Source organism: Carassius gibelio, chromosome B7 (genome assembly GCF_023724105.1).
Source record: "Carassius gibelio isolate Cgi1373 ecotype wild population from Czech Republic chromosome B7, carGib1.2-hapl.c, whole genome shotgun sequence".
NCBI classification, from domain to species: Eukaryota; Metazoa; Chordata; class Actinopteri; order Cypriniformes; family Cyprinidae; genus Carassius; species Carassius gibelio.
The window spans coordinates 4,337,468-4,355,308 of NC_068402.1; the positions used below are offsets into that span (position 1 = coordinate 4,337,468).

Below are 17,841 nucleotides of genomic sequence, written 5' to 3' on the forward strand. Positions count from 1 at the left end.
TTATAATAGCATACAAACAATATCGAGTTTTTTTATTTATTTATTTTTTACTTTTTTTTAATACAGTCGCGTTTTTTGCGCTGGTATTTTCGCAAACACATTTTAATAACAAAGAATAGCAAGTTAATTAATCAAATGTAAAGTCACTTATTTTGTCCAGCCCGCAGCTATCTTCCGTAGCTACCATTTAGGCTGTTAATGGAAACTTGTGTGAATCTGTTGAAGTTGTCAGTTTTGTGGTTCTTATCAATACGAGTTTGAAAACACTCAGTCAAACCAGCTGCATCGCATGCTCTCACATCTGTGAACATGTGGCAGTGTCGTGAGGAAGCTGTATTATAGGAGGCTTCATTTGGCTTTGAGCAGAGTTTTCTGCTTCGGTCCATCAGTGTCAGATGTCGCAGTGACACACAAAGGTAGTGACACTCGGGCATAGAGACAATACTCTGCCCGGAGGAGGAGATCCTCCTGACACACACGAAACACAAACCTTGACGAGCTGATTTGGGCTCGCTATAAAATATGGAGCGTACTTTATCATTATTGAACACGAGATGAATTGCTACAGCTCCCTCTAGAATGGCAGTAACCTTAAATTAATTTCATGTTGGTTACAGAAAATATGAATGAGGAATGCATGATGCATTTATTTTTTTTATTCATACATATACATTATGTAAATATATGATGCTACATTTCAGAATTATTTGAAAGTAAGACGAAATGAAGTTTCTAAGAAATAGCATAAGGTTTTCAACTACCTTTAGCCTTCTTTAAAAATGAAATAAAATCTCACCAGTCAGATCACAATCACAAGTTTTTCTAATTTCATTCAATCTTCTGCAGGACAATTGATTAGTGGACATTAATACATTTGTATGGTCATCATTTACTTGATTATCATGCATTATCAAACATGTGGTTTTATTGTACATTCATCAGTTACCAATACAGCAACCAAAAGTCCAAGCCCTTATATTCCTGGATCTGTGAATAGGTTCATTATTTTAGAGTACACTGACCACTAGTGGCTGTTCAGTGCATTGATTTACAATTGCTTCACGATGCACAAATTATCATAAAAGCATTTTGAAACAAGAAGTTAATTTTATTTGCTTGAGAGTACAAAAAAAATGCAGAAACAGACAAGTCGTCAACAGTGAAAACCATCAAAATTATTTGCTCTGGTAGAAATTATTTAAAATTTCAGTTCGAAAGGACAGAGAGATCCCGAGACCTCATAATAGCAGTTATGTTGAGTTAAGAACAGACATACAATACTATGCTGGAATAAGGCTGCCCAACATTCAATGTGTAATGAATGGCTCGATTTACATGCTGGCATCAATAAAATAAACTCAATGTACATGATTTCAGGCACTTTTGCTCGACAAAACAGACCAATGTTACACATAAAAGATGAATGATGAACAGCCCTTAATGTGATGATCTTGTTAAAAATCTATCAGGGCAGACAACATCTCCAACATTTGCTGGATCTTAATGATTCTGAGTAAATTATTTCGATAGATTTCAAAACATTCAACCTTTAAAGCCAAGATGCCAACAAAGTTCAATGTGAAACATGTAAGATTGATTTTGTGGTCAGCAGTGCCTCCTACTGGTGCAAACAAGAGGCTGATTCACACTGAGCACGAGCATCATTCAAAGAATTGGTTTAGAAACCTTAAAATCACATCAGATTAGAGCGAGAAAGTGCAGAAATACAGACATAATAGCATATTATATTTGTTTTTATCTAAAAGAAACATTCACCATGACACTGAAATTCACACCATTTGATTGTTTTTTTTTTTATCCAAACCAGAAAAACGACAAATCACAGAGAGCTACAGTATAGTAAACAACAGATCATTCCTGCATTGCAAAGTTACAGTACAAACAAGCTAGTAACCACAGTTTGTTTCCAAACGCTGCGAGCAGAAAGCAGTGATGCTGACAACAGAAGTCCAGAATCTGGAATATTCTGTCAGTGATTGGGAAGTCTGTGAGGTTCAAGCATTTAGTCGAAGCCTTGCCAGTCGCTTTGCTCGGAGTCGTACTCGAGTTCTGCTCCTATGCAGCGCACACCTTCCAGCAGCATCGGAGTCCCGTGATGACGGTCTGACAGAGAAGTTAAACAAGTCACAAGTTAAACTCTGTATGGACAGCATCATCAGTGCACAGAACTCACTGTTTTAAAGGAATAGTTCACCCAAAAATGAAAATTGTCTTAATGTACTCACCGTCATGCAAAACAAGATGACTTGGTTTCTCCCTCAGAACAAGCATTGCATCTCTTGTTCACAAATGGATACTCTGCAGTGAATGGGTGCCGTCAGAATGAGAGTCCAAACATCTGATAAAAAACATCACAATAATCCACTGGATTACTTGTGGATTATCGTTAAGTTTTTATCAGCTGTTTGGACTCTCATTCTGACGGCACCCATTCACCCATTGATGAGCAAGGGATGCAATGCTGCATTTCTCCAAATCTGATATAGAAACAAATTCATCTACATCTTTGATGGCCTGAAAGGTGAGTACATTTTCAGCACGTTTTCATGTTCGGGTAAACTATTATTTTAACTTTTAAAATGCTGTGATCGGTACAAGATAGGTGCATCTGTGAATATCAAAATATTGTCTCTGTTCTTCATTTTCTTCAAAAATCTTGCGAAAAGCAACAAGGGACAAGTTGAAGTTATTTTTGTGGGGATGAACATTATGCCACACTGCAGATGAGTTTACCTGAAATATCCCTTTAATCAGTTTTACATAAAAACACCAGTAGAGGGCAGCAGATAACCTTACAACTGATCTCCTTCAGTCAGCATATCATTCAAGAGTGTGCCTTAAATATCACCCCAAAACCTCTCAACAACTATAACTCTACGAAATTGCCAGGATACTAATAAAAATGCTGTCACTTACCCATGACACGAGCATGAACTTTAACCTTCACGCTTGAATCCTCTTTGCTCTCACTCAGAATCTGCACCTCCTCACACATCACCCCCTCCTGATGGGCCATATATTCACATGTCACCCTCAGACCTCCTGAAGACAAGGAGTCAACAAAATGTCATTTATACAGTCATCTACAGATTCGTCTATGCAATCCATGCATCAGGGCAATGGAAAATGCCTTAAAGGAACACTCCACCAATTTTTTAAAACAGACTCATTTGATTAGACCGTAAGCATCTCGCACAAAAATGATCTGTTTACACTTAAAATCAGTGCGTGTTACTGTTCACAATTAAGTTAATACATTAAAATAATAAGGTAAGACACTGATTTTCAATACCAAGCAGGAAAACAACAACATCAAGCAGCTAAAAACAGCTGGATGTGGAAGAGACTAGAAGCCAGACACATAGAATTTACAAATGTTCACACCCATTTTTACGGGAAGAAAAAGTTGGATAGCAGCTAATTTAAGGTTTTCAATATGCCTAAAGGATTTGAAGAGTTAAGTTACACTTAAAAATGGGAAAGGAAGTACTGTAGGTCAAATGTTTGGGAATCACTGCTAGAAGTCACACAAGTCTTCATCAGTATGTTCAGCTGTCTGGGGTCAGAGGGTTGAACCTCGAGCGATGGGACGTACCATCTGAGGACGGAGTTAGGTTAGTGATCCGGAGGTGCGGATTGGGGATGGGGGCTGGACACACGTCTTTCCCGAGCTCTGGCATCTCCGGCAGTGTGAACACGATCTCATATCGGTGCTGTGTTTTCAGGAAGCCCACCTGAGGAGATGGAGAGAAGCAGAGAGCTTATGGTTGGCTGTCAGCAGGTCTATGATTATATGAGATTTATGAGACACCAGAATTAGAAGTCAGTCTGTTGTTTGCACTTTATCGGAGATCATAGTTTACTGTGATGAATGATGTTAATAAAATCTTAGCAGAGTGATGAAATCATTGTATGGATTACGGTTTACTTATTTATGAATCCCTAGTTGACTTTCATTCATGAATCATGGTTGATTGCCGATATCATTAATGAAATAAGCCTCGATGGACCAATGATGAAATCATAGTCAACTTCATACAATTCATTTAGAGTCGAACAATAATTTATACAATCATAGTTGGCTTAGTAACCCAACAAAGCCTGCCATTTGAGATAATAATAAATTATATATATATTTATTTATTTTATGGAAATTTAATCTTTCCAGAAGCCCAACTAGAGAAAAACTATGCAATTTCACGTAGATACTGATGATTTAAATTATTAAAAAATATGATGAAATTCATTAATATAATTTTATGAAAGATCTTCATTTTAGGAGCATGAAAGACATTCAAAATCTATTCTATAATCCATTACATGATCCGGAGATGTAACTGAAAATCTGTCAGATATAATGTTCATTACTTAAAGATCTTACTAAACAAGGAAGGAAATCAAGATGATGTTTTGAAATAAAAACAAAGGGGACTGGAGAAGCGACAGAACGCATGCCAGGAAACGTCAAACTGCATCTGGGTCTCAATGAAGGATGACAGAATCAAATTATGTCTTATCTGACCAGAGCCCTCGTCAAAAACGCTCTGATCGAACAGAACAGACAGTCCAGAGCTACAGGTGTTAATATACTGCAGCACGGGGCAGTTTGAGAGAGACATCTGCAGTGGAGAGAGTCAGAGAATATGACCCCCGCTGCAGACTGAACGCAAGCATGATTGTGTATCTTGTCTCTTAGATATTTGAGAGTAGGAGGATCGCAAACACTGAGTCTCTTTGCCATCAAATATGTTCAAAAAGTCACTGTTCTCACAACAACAACAAGCAACTTGTGAGAGTGGAGCTTCAGTAAACTATTAAAACATGTAACGAGTCAACAGGATATCAAACTAGGCCCCGTTTACTTTCATAACACACATTCCTTTATACATGAACAAACAAACACACACTGATTCATGGCAATTACATTATAGTAAACAAAAGTACAAAAATACAAATAAAATAAAGATATGAAAAATACAAATAAACTTAAAAAAAAACACTACAAAAGTATATAAATGTAAGAATTATATTTGAAAGACTAAAGCATAATGCTTTGATTATGCAATGTGCTAAAATTTTATTAACTAAATATATATATATATATATATATATCCATCCATCCATCCCTTTTTCTACGCATCCATTGTTCTAAACATTGTTTCATCTATCCATTGTTTGTTCCATCCATCATCCATCATTCTATCTATTATCCATCCATCCATCATTCTGTACATCCCTTGTTCTTCCTATCATCCAACATTCTATCCATTAATTCTTCGATCCATCCATCATTATATCCATCCTTTTGTTCTATCGTCATTTTATACATTCATCCGTCCCTCCTTCATTCTATGCATCCATTGTTTTATACATCATTCTATCCATTCTTTCTGTCATCCATTAATCTACCATTCTATCCATCCACTGTTCTTTCTATCATCCATCCATCCTTCATTCCATCCATTTTTTTTGTTCATCACATCCATTCGTATTTCATTCATCCATCCATTGTTTGCTCCATCCATTCATCCATCCATTATTTATTCTATGCATTGTTCCATCCATCCATCCATGCAAGGAGTTCTAAAAAAACTAAGCCTGATCACTTAGAAAAGTAACATCTGCTCTTTTCTTGAGTAAGCTGCATGGTTTGAGATATCATTCAGCTTCACACATTACAAAATGAGTTGCACAGCTTAAAAGTAAAGGGTATTTTTTCAAAGAGTTTGTCTTAGTGAGAAGCTTGGTGGCAATGCATTGCACAAAAAAAACCTTTGGTCAAAGCTGTGGTCTAGCGGTCAGCGCACATATGCTCTGACATATTGACCCTGCTGCTCATGTGTAAGTCTGGCTTGTGTCATTTCCTGATCCTGTTTTTCCTCTTAAAATCCCAGACACAGCTGGAATGGCTCCTGGCATGAGTTCTGTCACTGTCTCTTCACTTAATAACAAGGCTAGAAGTCAAGTAGAACATGCTGACGGAAGGAAGAAGCTGAAGATAAAATCAATGTTCAATGTTCTTCCTGTAATATTCGTGACTGAAGACCTTCAAATTAAGCTAATGAATGATTCCAGATATTTAATTAGCTCTCACCTTAACCAGGAAGTTTCCGTTTGATTCGGGTATCACCATCACAACGGAGTCGTGCAGTTTCTCGTCAAAATGCACATGAGACTGAGCGGCTTCAGAGGATTCCTCAGCGAAGCGAACGCCCCCCGTCTTAGACGACGCTGCAGGAGCAACAAAAGAAAAGCGCTTACAGCTGAGCTAATTACACACCCACCGCAGGTTTACACACATCCAGATGGTGAGTCTCTGAATGATAAATGTTCTGCAAGCTGAAATTATTCAAATCAAGCTGACCCCTGAAAATGTTTTCATTTCTTCACTCAAAGAAGGTTATAGCAAACGTGGCCTTACATTAGTCAGTGCATTGAATTTACCAGCTTAAAAAGGTATAAACCGTAATGAATACAAAACCAAATCAGTTTAAAACACTTTGATCAGTAGGAATAAATTGTACAGATGTGGTCAATAACCCAAATGATTTCAAGGTCTTACAGGCTTTAAAAATAAAGGAATAGTTTAACCAAAAATGAAACCTTGCTGAAAAACGTATTGACCCTCAGTTTATCCAATGAGTTTGTTTCTTGATTAGAACAGAGTTGTGGAGAAATGTAGCATTACATCACTTGCTCACCAATGGATGCTCTGTAGTGAATGGGTGCCGTCAGAATGAGTGGCCAAACAGCTGATAAAAACATTACAATAATCCACAGCACTCCAGTCCATCAGTTAATGACTTGTGAAGTGAAAAGCTGCATGTTTATAAAGAAACAAATCCATCAATAAGCGGTTTTTAATTTTTAATGAATTATTTTTAATTTCAAAAGTCCTCTATCCAAAATAATGCATCTTCCAGTGAAAAAGTCATCTGGAGAAATCTGCAAAGCACCGTTTAAAAAGTGAAAGCACACCAAAACAGCTCTGAAAAATTATGTGGGTGCCTTTGGATGTGAGAGACAACGGAGGATGGTCTTGTCTTTAGACTCATAGTTTAGCTGAAAGCGATGGTTTAAAGTTGAAAATGTATTTGTTTCTTACAAACATGCAGCTTTTCACAAGATGTTGACTTATGCACTGTAGTGGTGTGGATTATTGTGATGTTTTATCAGCTGTTTGGAATCATGTTGACGGCACCCATTCACTGCAGAGCATCCATTGGTGAGCAAGTGATGTAATGCTACATTTCTCCAAATCTGAGGAAGAACAAACTCATTTTGGGAGGCCTGAGGATGAGGAAATGTTTTGGCTGAATGATTCCTTGAAGCTTTGGATCAAACAAGCACCTAAAAAGAATTTAAAAATAAAAGCAGACAACAGGATATGACTAGTATGCAGATATGAATGCTTGGCTAATGCGGAATATGTTTTGAGCCGAACATAACTGATATGGCTGGTTTTATTTTTAGTCTTTCTTTCCCACAGGATTTATTCACTGAAAAACTGGTTTCAGGTTCACTTGATGTGGTTTTAGGAAAGGTTCATGTAAGATGCATTCAAAAAGAGTTAGATAGAGCACAACAAAATGGAACAGGAATATAAGAGGCTTTTAAAACTGTAATTATTTATTAAAATACTTTACAGCTTTTACTGTGCAAGCTGTCGAACACCTACAGCACATTAAAGCACCAGAACTAAAAATATCAAAGCTAAAAGAAAGAGAATCTCTTGCGATGTTCTTCCAGGCTCTTCTCTTTAACAGTCTGATTTAATAAAGCAAGTAATCAGGGCCTCAGGGGTACATTTCTCAAACCAAAGTGCATGATCAATGCTAATTCTTCATTTAAAGTCCATTTGTGGTGCAGGATCAGGGTACAGGTACGTCTAGGTTAGGGAAACCAAGTATTAACGTCTTCACGCACATCCTTTAAAAGTTTAGGGATATTTTTGAGAGAAGTCTCTACTACTCACAGGCTGCATTTATTGAATTACAAAACCGTAATATTGTGAAATATAATTACAATTTCAAATAACCATTTCCTTTGTGAATATATTTTTTAAAATGTCATTTATTTCTGAGATGCACAGCTGTATTTTCAGCATCATTACTCTCCAGTCTTCAGTGTCACATGATCTTCACAAATCAGAATAATCTACTGATTTGCTGCTCAAGAAACATTTCTGATTCATATGTTTGTGAAAATAAACATGTTTCAATGAATAGACAGTCTGAACAGTTCAAACAGCATTTATTTTAAAAATCAAAATCTTCTGTAGCATGCCTTTGCGGTTACATTTAATCAATTTAATGCCAAACATCTGAACAGAATCTAAACGCTCACACTGTAATGAAAACCAGATGTGGAGATTTGTCCTTCATTTTCACTCTAAAGTCCTCCATGTCTGATCAAAGCCTCTGCAAATAAAACTTGATTTTATTGCATTTTGGAGATAAGATGCCACACTTAATTTCCCTTTCTGTGTGAACTTTTTCTTCTACTTTAAATCTAAATTAAATGAGCATTTCACAAAGATGCTAACCTTGTTGATACAAGTGGAGGGTTTTGAGCTCCAGGTTTATCATCCTTCAAAGTCGAAAACTCATTTCCATGCTATTCTAATATCTGGATATGACTCAAATAGTAATTTAACAGCTTGCCAAAAAGCCACATGACTGCACGGACACAACTGCAGGATGTGAGTTCAGAGTTTCAGATCACTAAACCAAAATATGAGCAACAATAACAGCGGCCACAATATAAGATTGTGATGTTACAGACATTAGCACTGTGTGTGTCAAATAAAGCTAATCCAGGGCACATCGTCAGCCCTCGGGACACGTGGACTGAAATAAGCGGCCACTGAGCGACTGAGAGACTGCAGATTACATCAGGGACTCTTTAGATCCCTGCGCTATGAATACAAATAAATGACTTTTGAAATTCACAGAACATCGTGTGAAAAGAACAGGAGTTATAAAAACAAATAAGAGATGAGAGTATTGGCTAGATATTTCAAGGTTTATGTTCGATAAACATTGCATTTATTCGTTTGGCAGATGCTTTCATCTAAAGCGTGCTACAAATGAAGAGCATTATGTTATAAAAGCATTGTGCAATGCAAAGTGTAAAATATAAACAAGATCAGCACATGCAATTTTAGGATGAGTATATTTGAAGAGATGGCTACTGAGCTAAAATTACACATGATGTAATGTGAGCTGGGACGGGACAGCATTTGTGCAGGAGTGTCTACATTATTGGCCTCATTACAGAGGTTATGTGACTCCAACCGTTCGGCCAATGTAGAGCACTATAAACACTCTCACGACCGACACAGAGGCATCTGTGCACTGTTAAAATACTCTCTGACCTGGAGCAGAGATCTGGGATTAAGATGGACACACATGTAGTCGTTTACATTTTATGACCCATGAGTACTACATCACCACACCAGCAGAGCCTGACGACTTTATGTATTTATGTCCATGACTTTCGGGTCTTTGTGACCCTCGTCTGAGACCCATACGCCCGAAGAATCGTGTTGAAAAAGCGTCACAAGAACATAGACGTTTCACTAGTGGTTATCCTGATATGCAATGTCAAAACAACTTAATAAATAATAAGAAATATAGTAGTACATGTTTTACCAGTGCCAGATATTTGGCAAAAAGCATGAAATAATAATAATAATAATAAAATGTATTTTTAAAGCAAGCTTCTCAGTGTGCTTACAGAGAAAACATGCACATAAAAACATAACTAAACTAAAAACGAATCTAAAATACATAAATATAAATCATATAAAAAAAAAAAAGAAATAATAATAATAAAGGCTTCAGCATCCGTGGAACTCTACACAAGCTAGAAAAACAGATTCAATTATTTTTTTAGTACTGCTATTAATAATAATAATAATAATAATAATAATAATAATTAATAAAAAGCTTTATTTTTAAAGCAAGAATCTAAAGCAAACAAATTACACAGAAAATAAGAATGTAAAAACTGCAAGAAATAATAAAACAAAGCAAAACAAAACGGGTCACTTTTTGCCATTGAGATGAATGGGGTAATGGTTCAGTTGTCCTTATATAACCCTATATTAAATATAGAATATCAAAAACAGCATGTATGAACATGCATATCAAAGTATCAACAAATAAAAGTGTCTCCTGAAAAAAATAAATAATAATATAAGATCTTAACTTAAGATCTGTATTCCTCCGAGTGATCATCAGAGTGATCCTGGAGTATATTGAGTCATCAATGTTTTCCAGATGTGACTCTTTGAGCCTGAACCTCAATCTGTTCTTTGAAACCAATCTGAAATGCTGCAGTCTGGCTGGGAGTAGAGATGTTAAACGAATGCCTGGCGGTGATGTAGAGGCACTACATTTTATGAACCTCATCTAAAACTTCACACAGTCACCATGGCAACAACAAGAAATCTGGCCTCTGAGAACCGGCTTATGGAAATAAGCATTTGCAAAAAGCTGTTCTGGGGTCAGTTTTCGTGCTCCAATATTCAACGACACAGCCGGTGATGGGAAGATGTTTTGTGAAGGTTGCACAGCTGTCTGTTCTGGAGCTGCTGCAACAACAGACTCTCTGCCTTCATCCAGAATGAAACTTTATCGCATTCGTAAACAGAATCAAAAATGGAGGCCATCTTTGTGCCTTCAGACAATAACTAGAGGCGAGAGAGACAGATTGATTCCCACAATAAATAGTGGAATGAAAGAAGACCGTCTTTATCTTTAGGGAGTTTTTCCGACGGATCTGGAAAGGCAGATGTGAAAACAGACAAGATCTTGCACATTTCCTGATAATAAGAAACAGCCCACTTGTTTTGCAACTGCTGAGTCACCACCGACTGAGCAAGAATTGATTATTATTTTAGCTTTATTAAAATCACTCGAAGTCTCATTCCTGAATCCTGAGAATGGAAAAGCAGCAGGTTGTCAGAACTCATGAGAAACAGATTGAAGTTCAAGTGTGGTGAGATTATTATTAAAAAGCAGCTCTTTATGAGTTTTTTTTTATTTATTTTTTTATTTGGGGTTGGTACATTTTTCTGATGTTTTAAAAAGAAGTCTCTTCTGCTCACCAATGGTCATTTATTTGTTTCAAAATACAGTAATAACAGTAACACTGAACATGTACAAAATCATTCTAATATGCTGATCTGATGCTCAGAAAAAAATATCTGATTATTATCAATGTTGAAAACAGTTGTGCTGCTTCATATTTTTGTGGAAACACCATATATGTATAAAGTCTTCACTTGTCACTTTTGATCAATTTAATGCATCCTTTCTGAATAAAAACAATAATTTCCATCAAACATTTTTTATTGTCTTTACTGAAAATCCTTCTTCTTTTGAAAAAATACAAATAATAAAAAATGTGTATATATATATATATATATATATATATATATATATATATATATATATATATATATATATATATATATATATATATATAGCTGTAAGGTCAGTACAATAGTATTTGCCATAAAGCACCACTAATAATTAATGATAATGTTCATATCTGTTGTTCTGCAGTAGTACAGTATATATTGTATGTGATGTATGGCACAGGAAGAATGTTTCTTTACACAAAAAAAGAAAAAGGAAACACTCACAGGTCATATTTTGTCGATTATGCATCCAAAACCCCTGCAAAATGATCAAGTTTAGTTGTGAAGGTTGAACGTACCTTTCTTAGCATTAGCCATTCTAGCAACAATCGACACCAAACTCAAGGAAAGCGTCAGTTAAGGCCTCATCGTAGATAGCATCTGTCCTCAAAACAACCCTGAGAAACAGAAAGAGAACCACACAAAAAAGGAATCAATAAACAGAAGCTGATAGTGCAAGACGTACAGAGAGAGCGGATGTAGAAAGAAAACAAGAATTATGTAGAGAGGGGGAAAAAAATCATACTCTTAACACAGTTAAGAGGTTCTCATTATGTTTGTTCTCATTATTATGTTGCCATGACACTGAGTTCTTCTTAGGATTCTTCATCCATTTCGAAGTAATTTCTTTCAACAAAGTTGAAGTCAAGAGGAGACCCTCCCAGACCAATGCAAAACCTAGGCTAGACCACTTGAGGGACAAGCAAAATAAGCATTAAAAGTGAATTATGAGGGCAACTTTCAAAATAAATATATTTTGTCTTACACAAATGGTCAAAAATGTAACCTTTAGTAATATATCTCCCCTCAAAATTAATAAATAAATCTTATGTTGTTCTCTTTCGCTCTCTTTTTTTGTCTGTGTGCACCAAATGCAACAACCCATTTTTGGTCCACCAAATTAATATTTTTTGTGCATTAAATGCAATAACTAATTGGTTGTGCACCAAATAAATATTTTTTTGTGCATTAAGTGTAATAGCTATTTTTCGTGCATCAAATGCAATAACTAATTGATTGTGCACCAAATAAATATTTTTTGTGCATTAAATGCAATAGCTAATTGGTTGTGCACCAAATAAATATTTTTTGTGCATTCAATGCAATAGCTATTTTTCGTGCATCAAAAGCAATAACTATTTTTTGTGAACGAAAAGCAATAATTAATTTTTGAGCACGAAATGCTGCAACTCATTTTCTATAATGCCAAGATAACATGCCAGCCAGTGATTGAGGTCATTATCAGCTTTAATACACTGGAAATAGTGTCATAGACTATAAGCCGAGACTCAGATCCACACTAGGACACTAAGTAATGAGACCCACCAATACTAGACCCCATGAGACCAGACTAAGCCCAAGATTAGACCGCTCAAGGCTCAAATCCAGACCTCAAACACCGCCGAGATGAAGGCATATCAGCAGATGGGATGTTACGCATTCAGTGCATTCGGATGTGCATTACTGACTTCCAACTTTCAAGTGCTGTTTGAACAGTCAGCAATTTTAAGTTTCAGTCTTTGTCTTTTTATCAGTCCCCCTTCTTCCTCTGGATAATGACTGTACTTTTATCTGAGCTCATCTTTCTGCAACTCATTAGAGAAACGCAGAGACTGGGATGAACGAGTATGGAGGGACTTTTTTTAATTAACTCGGGAGCTGAGACACACACATTCATTCATACAGTGAGCTCACCTAATCACCAGCACCTACTGCAAGAGAGAATCAGACCTGTCTAGTATTGTTCAGTAAAGCCCATCCACTCTACTTTCAAAACAAAAACATACCGCAAGAGCCTGATGTCGTATGTTAAATGCATATCGGCGAGGAGAAAGCTTGATAACGTAATTAAATGGCATAAAGCTCAGATCATAATCGTAGCAGACATTCAGCACAGGACAACATAAAAGCAGAATCATTCTCATTGCTATTCTAGCCATTTGAGAGCGACTGTCCCTGCCTGTCTATCTCAATAATGAAAGATAAGGAAAAGTGCAGAGGATAAGCTGTACAACAGCCATAAGTGATGCTTTCTAAAAGAGCATCCCTATTTCTTTTGCTCATGCTAGGGTTAGTGACCTGACCAAAACCGTAATTTTAAGTATCAAATCATGTCAGACTTGCATGAAAAAGACAATCATCGTGGAGTGGAAGGGCTCTTTTAAATTGGCCAAGCAAATAACCACCTAGCAACAACTCAGAATACCCCTAGCAACACCCTGACTCTATAGCAGTGGGTTTTGCACAACCAAACACCATCACATTTTCTTCTAAATATATACAATTTTAAATACTGCATTTGGTGCATACCCATAGGTAAACTATGTGCACTTATTTTTTGTGCACCAAATGCAATAACTAAAACATTTGTGCACTAATAAATAAGGTGTCCACTAAATTATATTACGATACTAATTTTGTGTGCCAAATTAAAAAAACATTTTTGTGCAATAAACACATTTTGTGCACTAAATGCTAAAAATATTTTGTGTGCATCAAATGCAATGCATCAACAATTTATTTATGTGCTAAATGGAATGACCATTTTTGTGCACCAAATGCAACTGATGTGCACCATTAACTTTTTTTGTGCATTAACTGCAATAATTTTATGCCCCAAATGCTGAAACTATATATACACTTTTTTTTTTTTTGCATTAAATTTGGCTGCAAGCTACAGAAATACATGCAGTCGATTTACTTTAATATTATACATTATAGCAGGAGCAACTGAAGCTTAAGATGTGAAGACTTGGGAGTGGGTAGGACAGTTGTAGAAAAAATTATATCTTGTTCATTTTACAGTACAATCCTTGCAGCTGTGGTTGGGCGTGCCCTGAAAAAAAAAAACACTCTTTCATTCTCTTTCTCAGTTCGGTTTACTTCCACAAATGACAAAATAAATTCAGAGTGAGAAGGGCAGAAATAATGCAGTTTCTCTTGTAATAATCCCTTCATTTCTTCACTAAATCATAACCAGAAATCTAATCTCTGTCAAATCACACAGATTCCCCTCCATCTCTACATCACACACTTTGGCTGAAGTGACAACTGAAGTGAAGCAACAGATATGAACCAGTTCCAGTCTGTAACTAACAAGATACAAAGGGAGATAAAACTGGGTCAACCGTCTCATACGGACTGATATAACAAGGACCTTTATGTTCATGCCAAAACCTTTAGAACTGAAACATATTCAACATGCATCACAACCCTGAAAACCATCTGGAAAAAACACAGAAACCCCGGAAGCATCTGCTGTGGCCTGTTGTCATGCATTCTTCACTAATGGTTCACTGTAATTTTCCTAAGGCAAGTGACTGAGCCCTAACCTGGACTGACAGGTATTTCCTCATTTCAAATGGACCTTCTATAGCTCTTTTCCGCTTTTCAATGCCATTCAGTATGTTGCATTACAAAATATCTTAATGAAGCCTTCACATCCTGTCTGGTGTTGAGAAAGCAATGTCTGCAGACTGTTCAAAGGCATTTGAGACTCGAACGACTGTAGATATATATTCCACAGACATTAAAACAATGAAATGCAGACTTCCAATGCGTTAAAAGCAGATCCGATGAAAATAGACACAATGCATGGATCTTCTCGAGTCATCTTCTAATAGTCGTGCACAAACTTATGTACCATCGATCGTTTTCAAAAGCAATGGCTTGAAATATACTCACCTATTCTCGTTGATAATGAGCTTCTGCTGTTGTATATTTCAGTCTAGAATCGCGTGAAGAAAAAGGCTCCAGAAATGAACCAGAAGCAGAACCGCTCGATCCAAAGCTTCAGTCAGAACTGGCCAGACACTGCTGTGCGATCGACTGCTCTCGATTTAATATTCACTCGTGGGCTACAAGTTCCGCGTTAATCACGTGGTTTCTGTTCTGTCTGGATGTGCACAGCGCATGTGAGGGTGTTTGAGTGTGTGTTTGGAACTTTTGATTCACCTCACCAACTCGAGTCATTTGAGTCAACTCACCAAAATGATTCGCTCACTGATTCTCGCGGTCGTTCACATAGTTCAGGGATATGTGTAACGTTATACAGCCATTACAATGAAACGAAATATTATATAGACTTGCCTTTTTTATTTTCATTTTAACATATAGATAAATTGAATACAGACCAAAGAAAACCTGTTAGATTTACCCCGCAGCTGAATTATATGTTATGTTTAACCACTAAAGACACATCAGAGCCAGCGGCACATATCAGAAGGTCTATCCAAGGTGAGGCTGCCTCTGGGCGGATAGATGATCACTGAGCTCTCGCTGATCGTGTGGAGCTCACCGTCTCAGAGATCAGCGAAACACATTTTTAAATAGGCGCTGTCTTTATAAATAAACAACAGATTTGAGTTTTAAACAACTACATTCTCGCCTGAAATACTTTTAAAATTACATTTCATGACACAATAACAGTAATATTTTGAAAATGTTGATCCGAATAAATGGTGGTTGAACTCAACCAATGCTGCGTCAACTCAACCAATCAGGATGTTTAGCGCCAAAGTCCCGCCCCCGAAAGTTCCTGAACTTTAAAAAAGTACCACCTCGCCAGCAGGGACTTTCTGGGGGGCATTTTTTTACCCGGAACTTTTATTTAGTTCCTGGTTCCTGCGGTGGAAACACACCAAGTACCGGACCAAGTCCCTAGTTCCTGGGTAAAGTTCCTGCGGTGGAAACGCGGCTATAGACAGGTTACACCAGTGAATCATGAATTAGCCGTATCCGCCTTTTTTTGCATGAATATAAATCTAATATGAGTACGCAGATAAATTACAACAAATGCGTTTTGTTCGATTAACCTTCTGAGAACGGCATAAAAGGTATTAAAATAGTTATATCCATTTAGTGCAATGTTATATTTATACCAGTCACTAACATCGATAAAACACTATATGTATGTACTGTTTTACGTGGTGTATCGTTGTTAATCATAGTACTACTATTTAAAAGAATGGCATGTGAATGTCTGTTGACTGGATGGAAATTAATTAGTGTTGCCAAAAACTATAAAAAAGGATACTTGCATAACAACAAACATTTTTGCTGCTTGTAAACGCCATCCTCTGTTGTCAACAGCTCACATCAGAAAAAAAAAATATTGCAAAATTACAGTTTTTCTGAATTGCTAAAACACATTTCTTGAAGCCATCTCTCATTTACTCAGAACTCACACACAGAAAAGTCAACTCAAATTCTAAATGAGTAGTACAGTATGTTACACTCAAATACTGTTAGTTTCAGTTATAAAATCAGGATCAATAAGAGATTTATTCTTTCTCAGCATCATGTCTTTGTGCATAGTCCCGCCTGAGGACTATGTCCACATCACATAATGTTGTCTTTTCTGCTAGACAAAGAGGAAAAAACCCTGTGGTCTGACAGATCCAGCCTTGATAACACTCTCTAAACCTTCCTCTTTCTCTCCTCATCCTCCTCTTCTTACATGTACTCTTCCTCCTCTCCTTCTCAGATCGTGTCTATCTATTGTTCATATCATCATTCAGTCATGACTTATATTTTGTACAGCTGGTTTGATCACATCATTTGAAGCAAGTCTGAACAATTATGAATCATTGTGTGTAAACGATGACAACTGTGCTTTAGTTGCGTTTAACTTTTCCCGATTGTGTTTAGAATGTTGTTGCACAAACGCATCAGTGTAATAAGTGAAAGAGAATGTGTTTAGAGTTTTACAAAGGAGGGCATGAGATTTGCAAATAGAGCCTAACTGCCTGTGTTTAAGGTTTAACAGAAAGAGTGCTTTATTCGACACATTGGTTTAAGAATTTGGTTCAGAGATTGGGGTTTAGTGTTCTAGCAATTCATCTGCACACACACATGCCGCCTTGTTATGAAACAAATGCTTATTAATATAGACAATTAAACCTTACAATGACATCCCAATGAACAAAACATCTAAATGATACAGTTGGTGCAATAATTTGTATTGAGCACCAGATGGCGGCGGGGGAAGAGAACTGAGTCAAAAGCTTCGAAGCATCAGCGCAGTTTGTTGTAAAAGCCTCACTGCTTCAAAAGCCTCGTTCGGCGCATCTCTAGCTATAACATACGGAGTAGAGAGAATGAGCTACTTCAGCGAGCCGGCTGTTTCAAAACCTATATATGCAGCGTTTTTGAGCATCACTGAAAGAGAAAATGTCATTATTTCATTGAGACTTGAGATAAAATAAACTGCTTAAGTATTGTGGATCTTATAGTTTTAATTTTCACATGCAGTTACACATTGTCGGTTAAAAACATTGAGTGGCTGGTAGATTTTGAAATCCACCAGACACAGTGGCCAGTGTACAAAAAAGTTAATTTCCCTAATTATGCCCTCCAGGGTCTTCAAGCCAGTCACGTGACTGAAAGTGTTG

At 36.7% G+C, this 17,841-nt stretch overlaps 1 protein-coding gene across 1 annotated transcript; it reads right to left on the minus strand.

Annotated features, from left to right (window-relative positions):
- Positions 1-1,087: 1,087 nt before the first annotated feature.
- On the minus strand, positions 1,088-15,315 carry LOC127962448 (UPF0687 protein C20orf27 homolog). The gene is made up of 6 exons (XM_052562006.1): positions 15,134-15,315; positions 11,749-11,847; positions 6,116-6,252; positions 3,617-3,755; positions 2,938-3,063; positions 1,088-2,124 (listed from the first exon to the last, which is right to left on the minus strand). The coding sequence occupies exons 2-6, from the start codon at positions 11,765-11,767 to the stop codon at positions 2,024-2,026; spliced, it is 522 nt and encodes a 173-aa protein (XP_052417966.1). The 5' UTR covers positions 11,768-11,847; positions 15,134-15,315; the 3' UTR covers positions 1,088-2,023.
- Positions 15,316-17,841: the final 2,526 nt, after the last annotated feature.

Excerpts from the sequence above, each read along its gene's own strand:
- LOC127962448 (XM_052562006.1), bottom strand. Across the intron at positions 3,756-6,115 it reads ACGGAAACTTCCTGGTTAAG|GTGGGCTTCCTGAAAACACA; the intron begins GTGAGAGCTAAT and ends CCATCTCCTCAG. Across the intron at positions 2,125-2,937 it reads AGTTCATGCTCGTGTCATGG|ACCGTCATCACGGGACTCCG; the intron begins GTAAGTGACAGC and ends CTTCTCTGTCAG.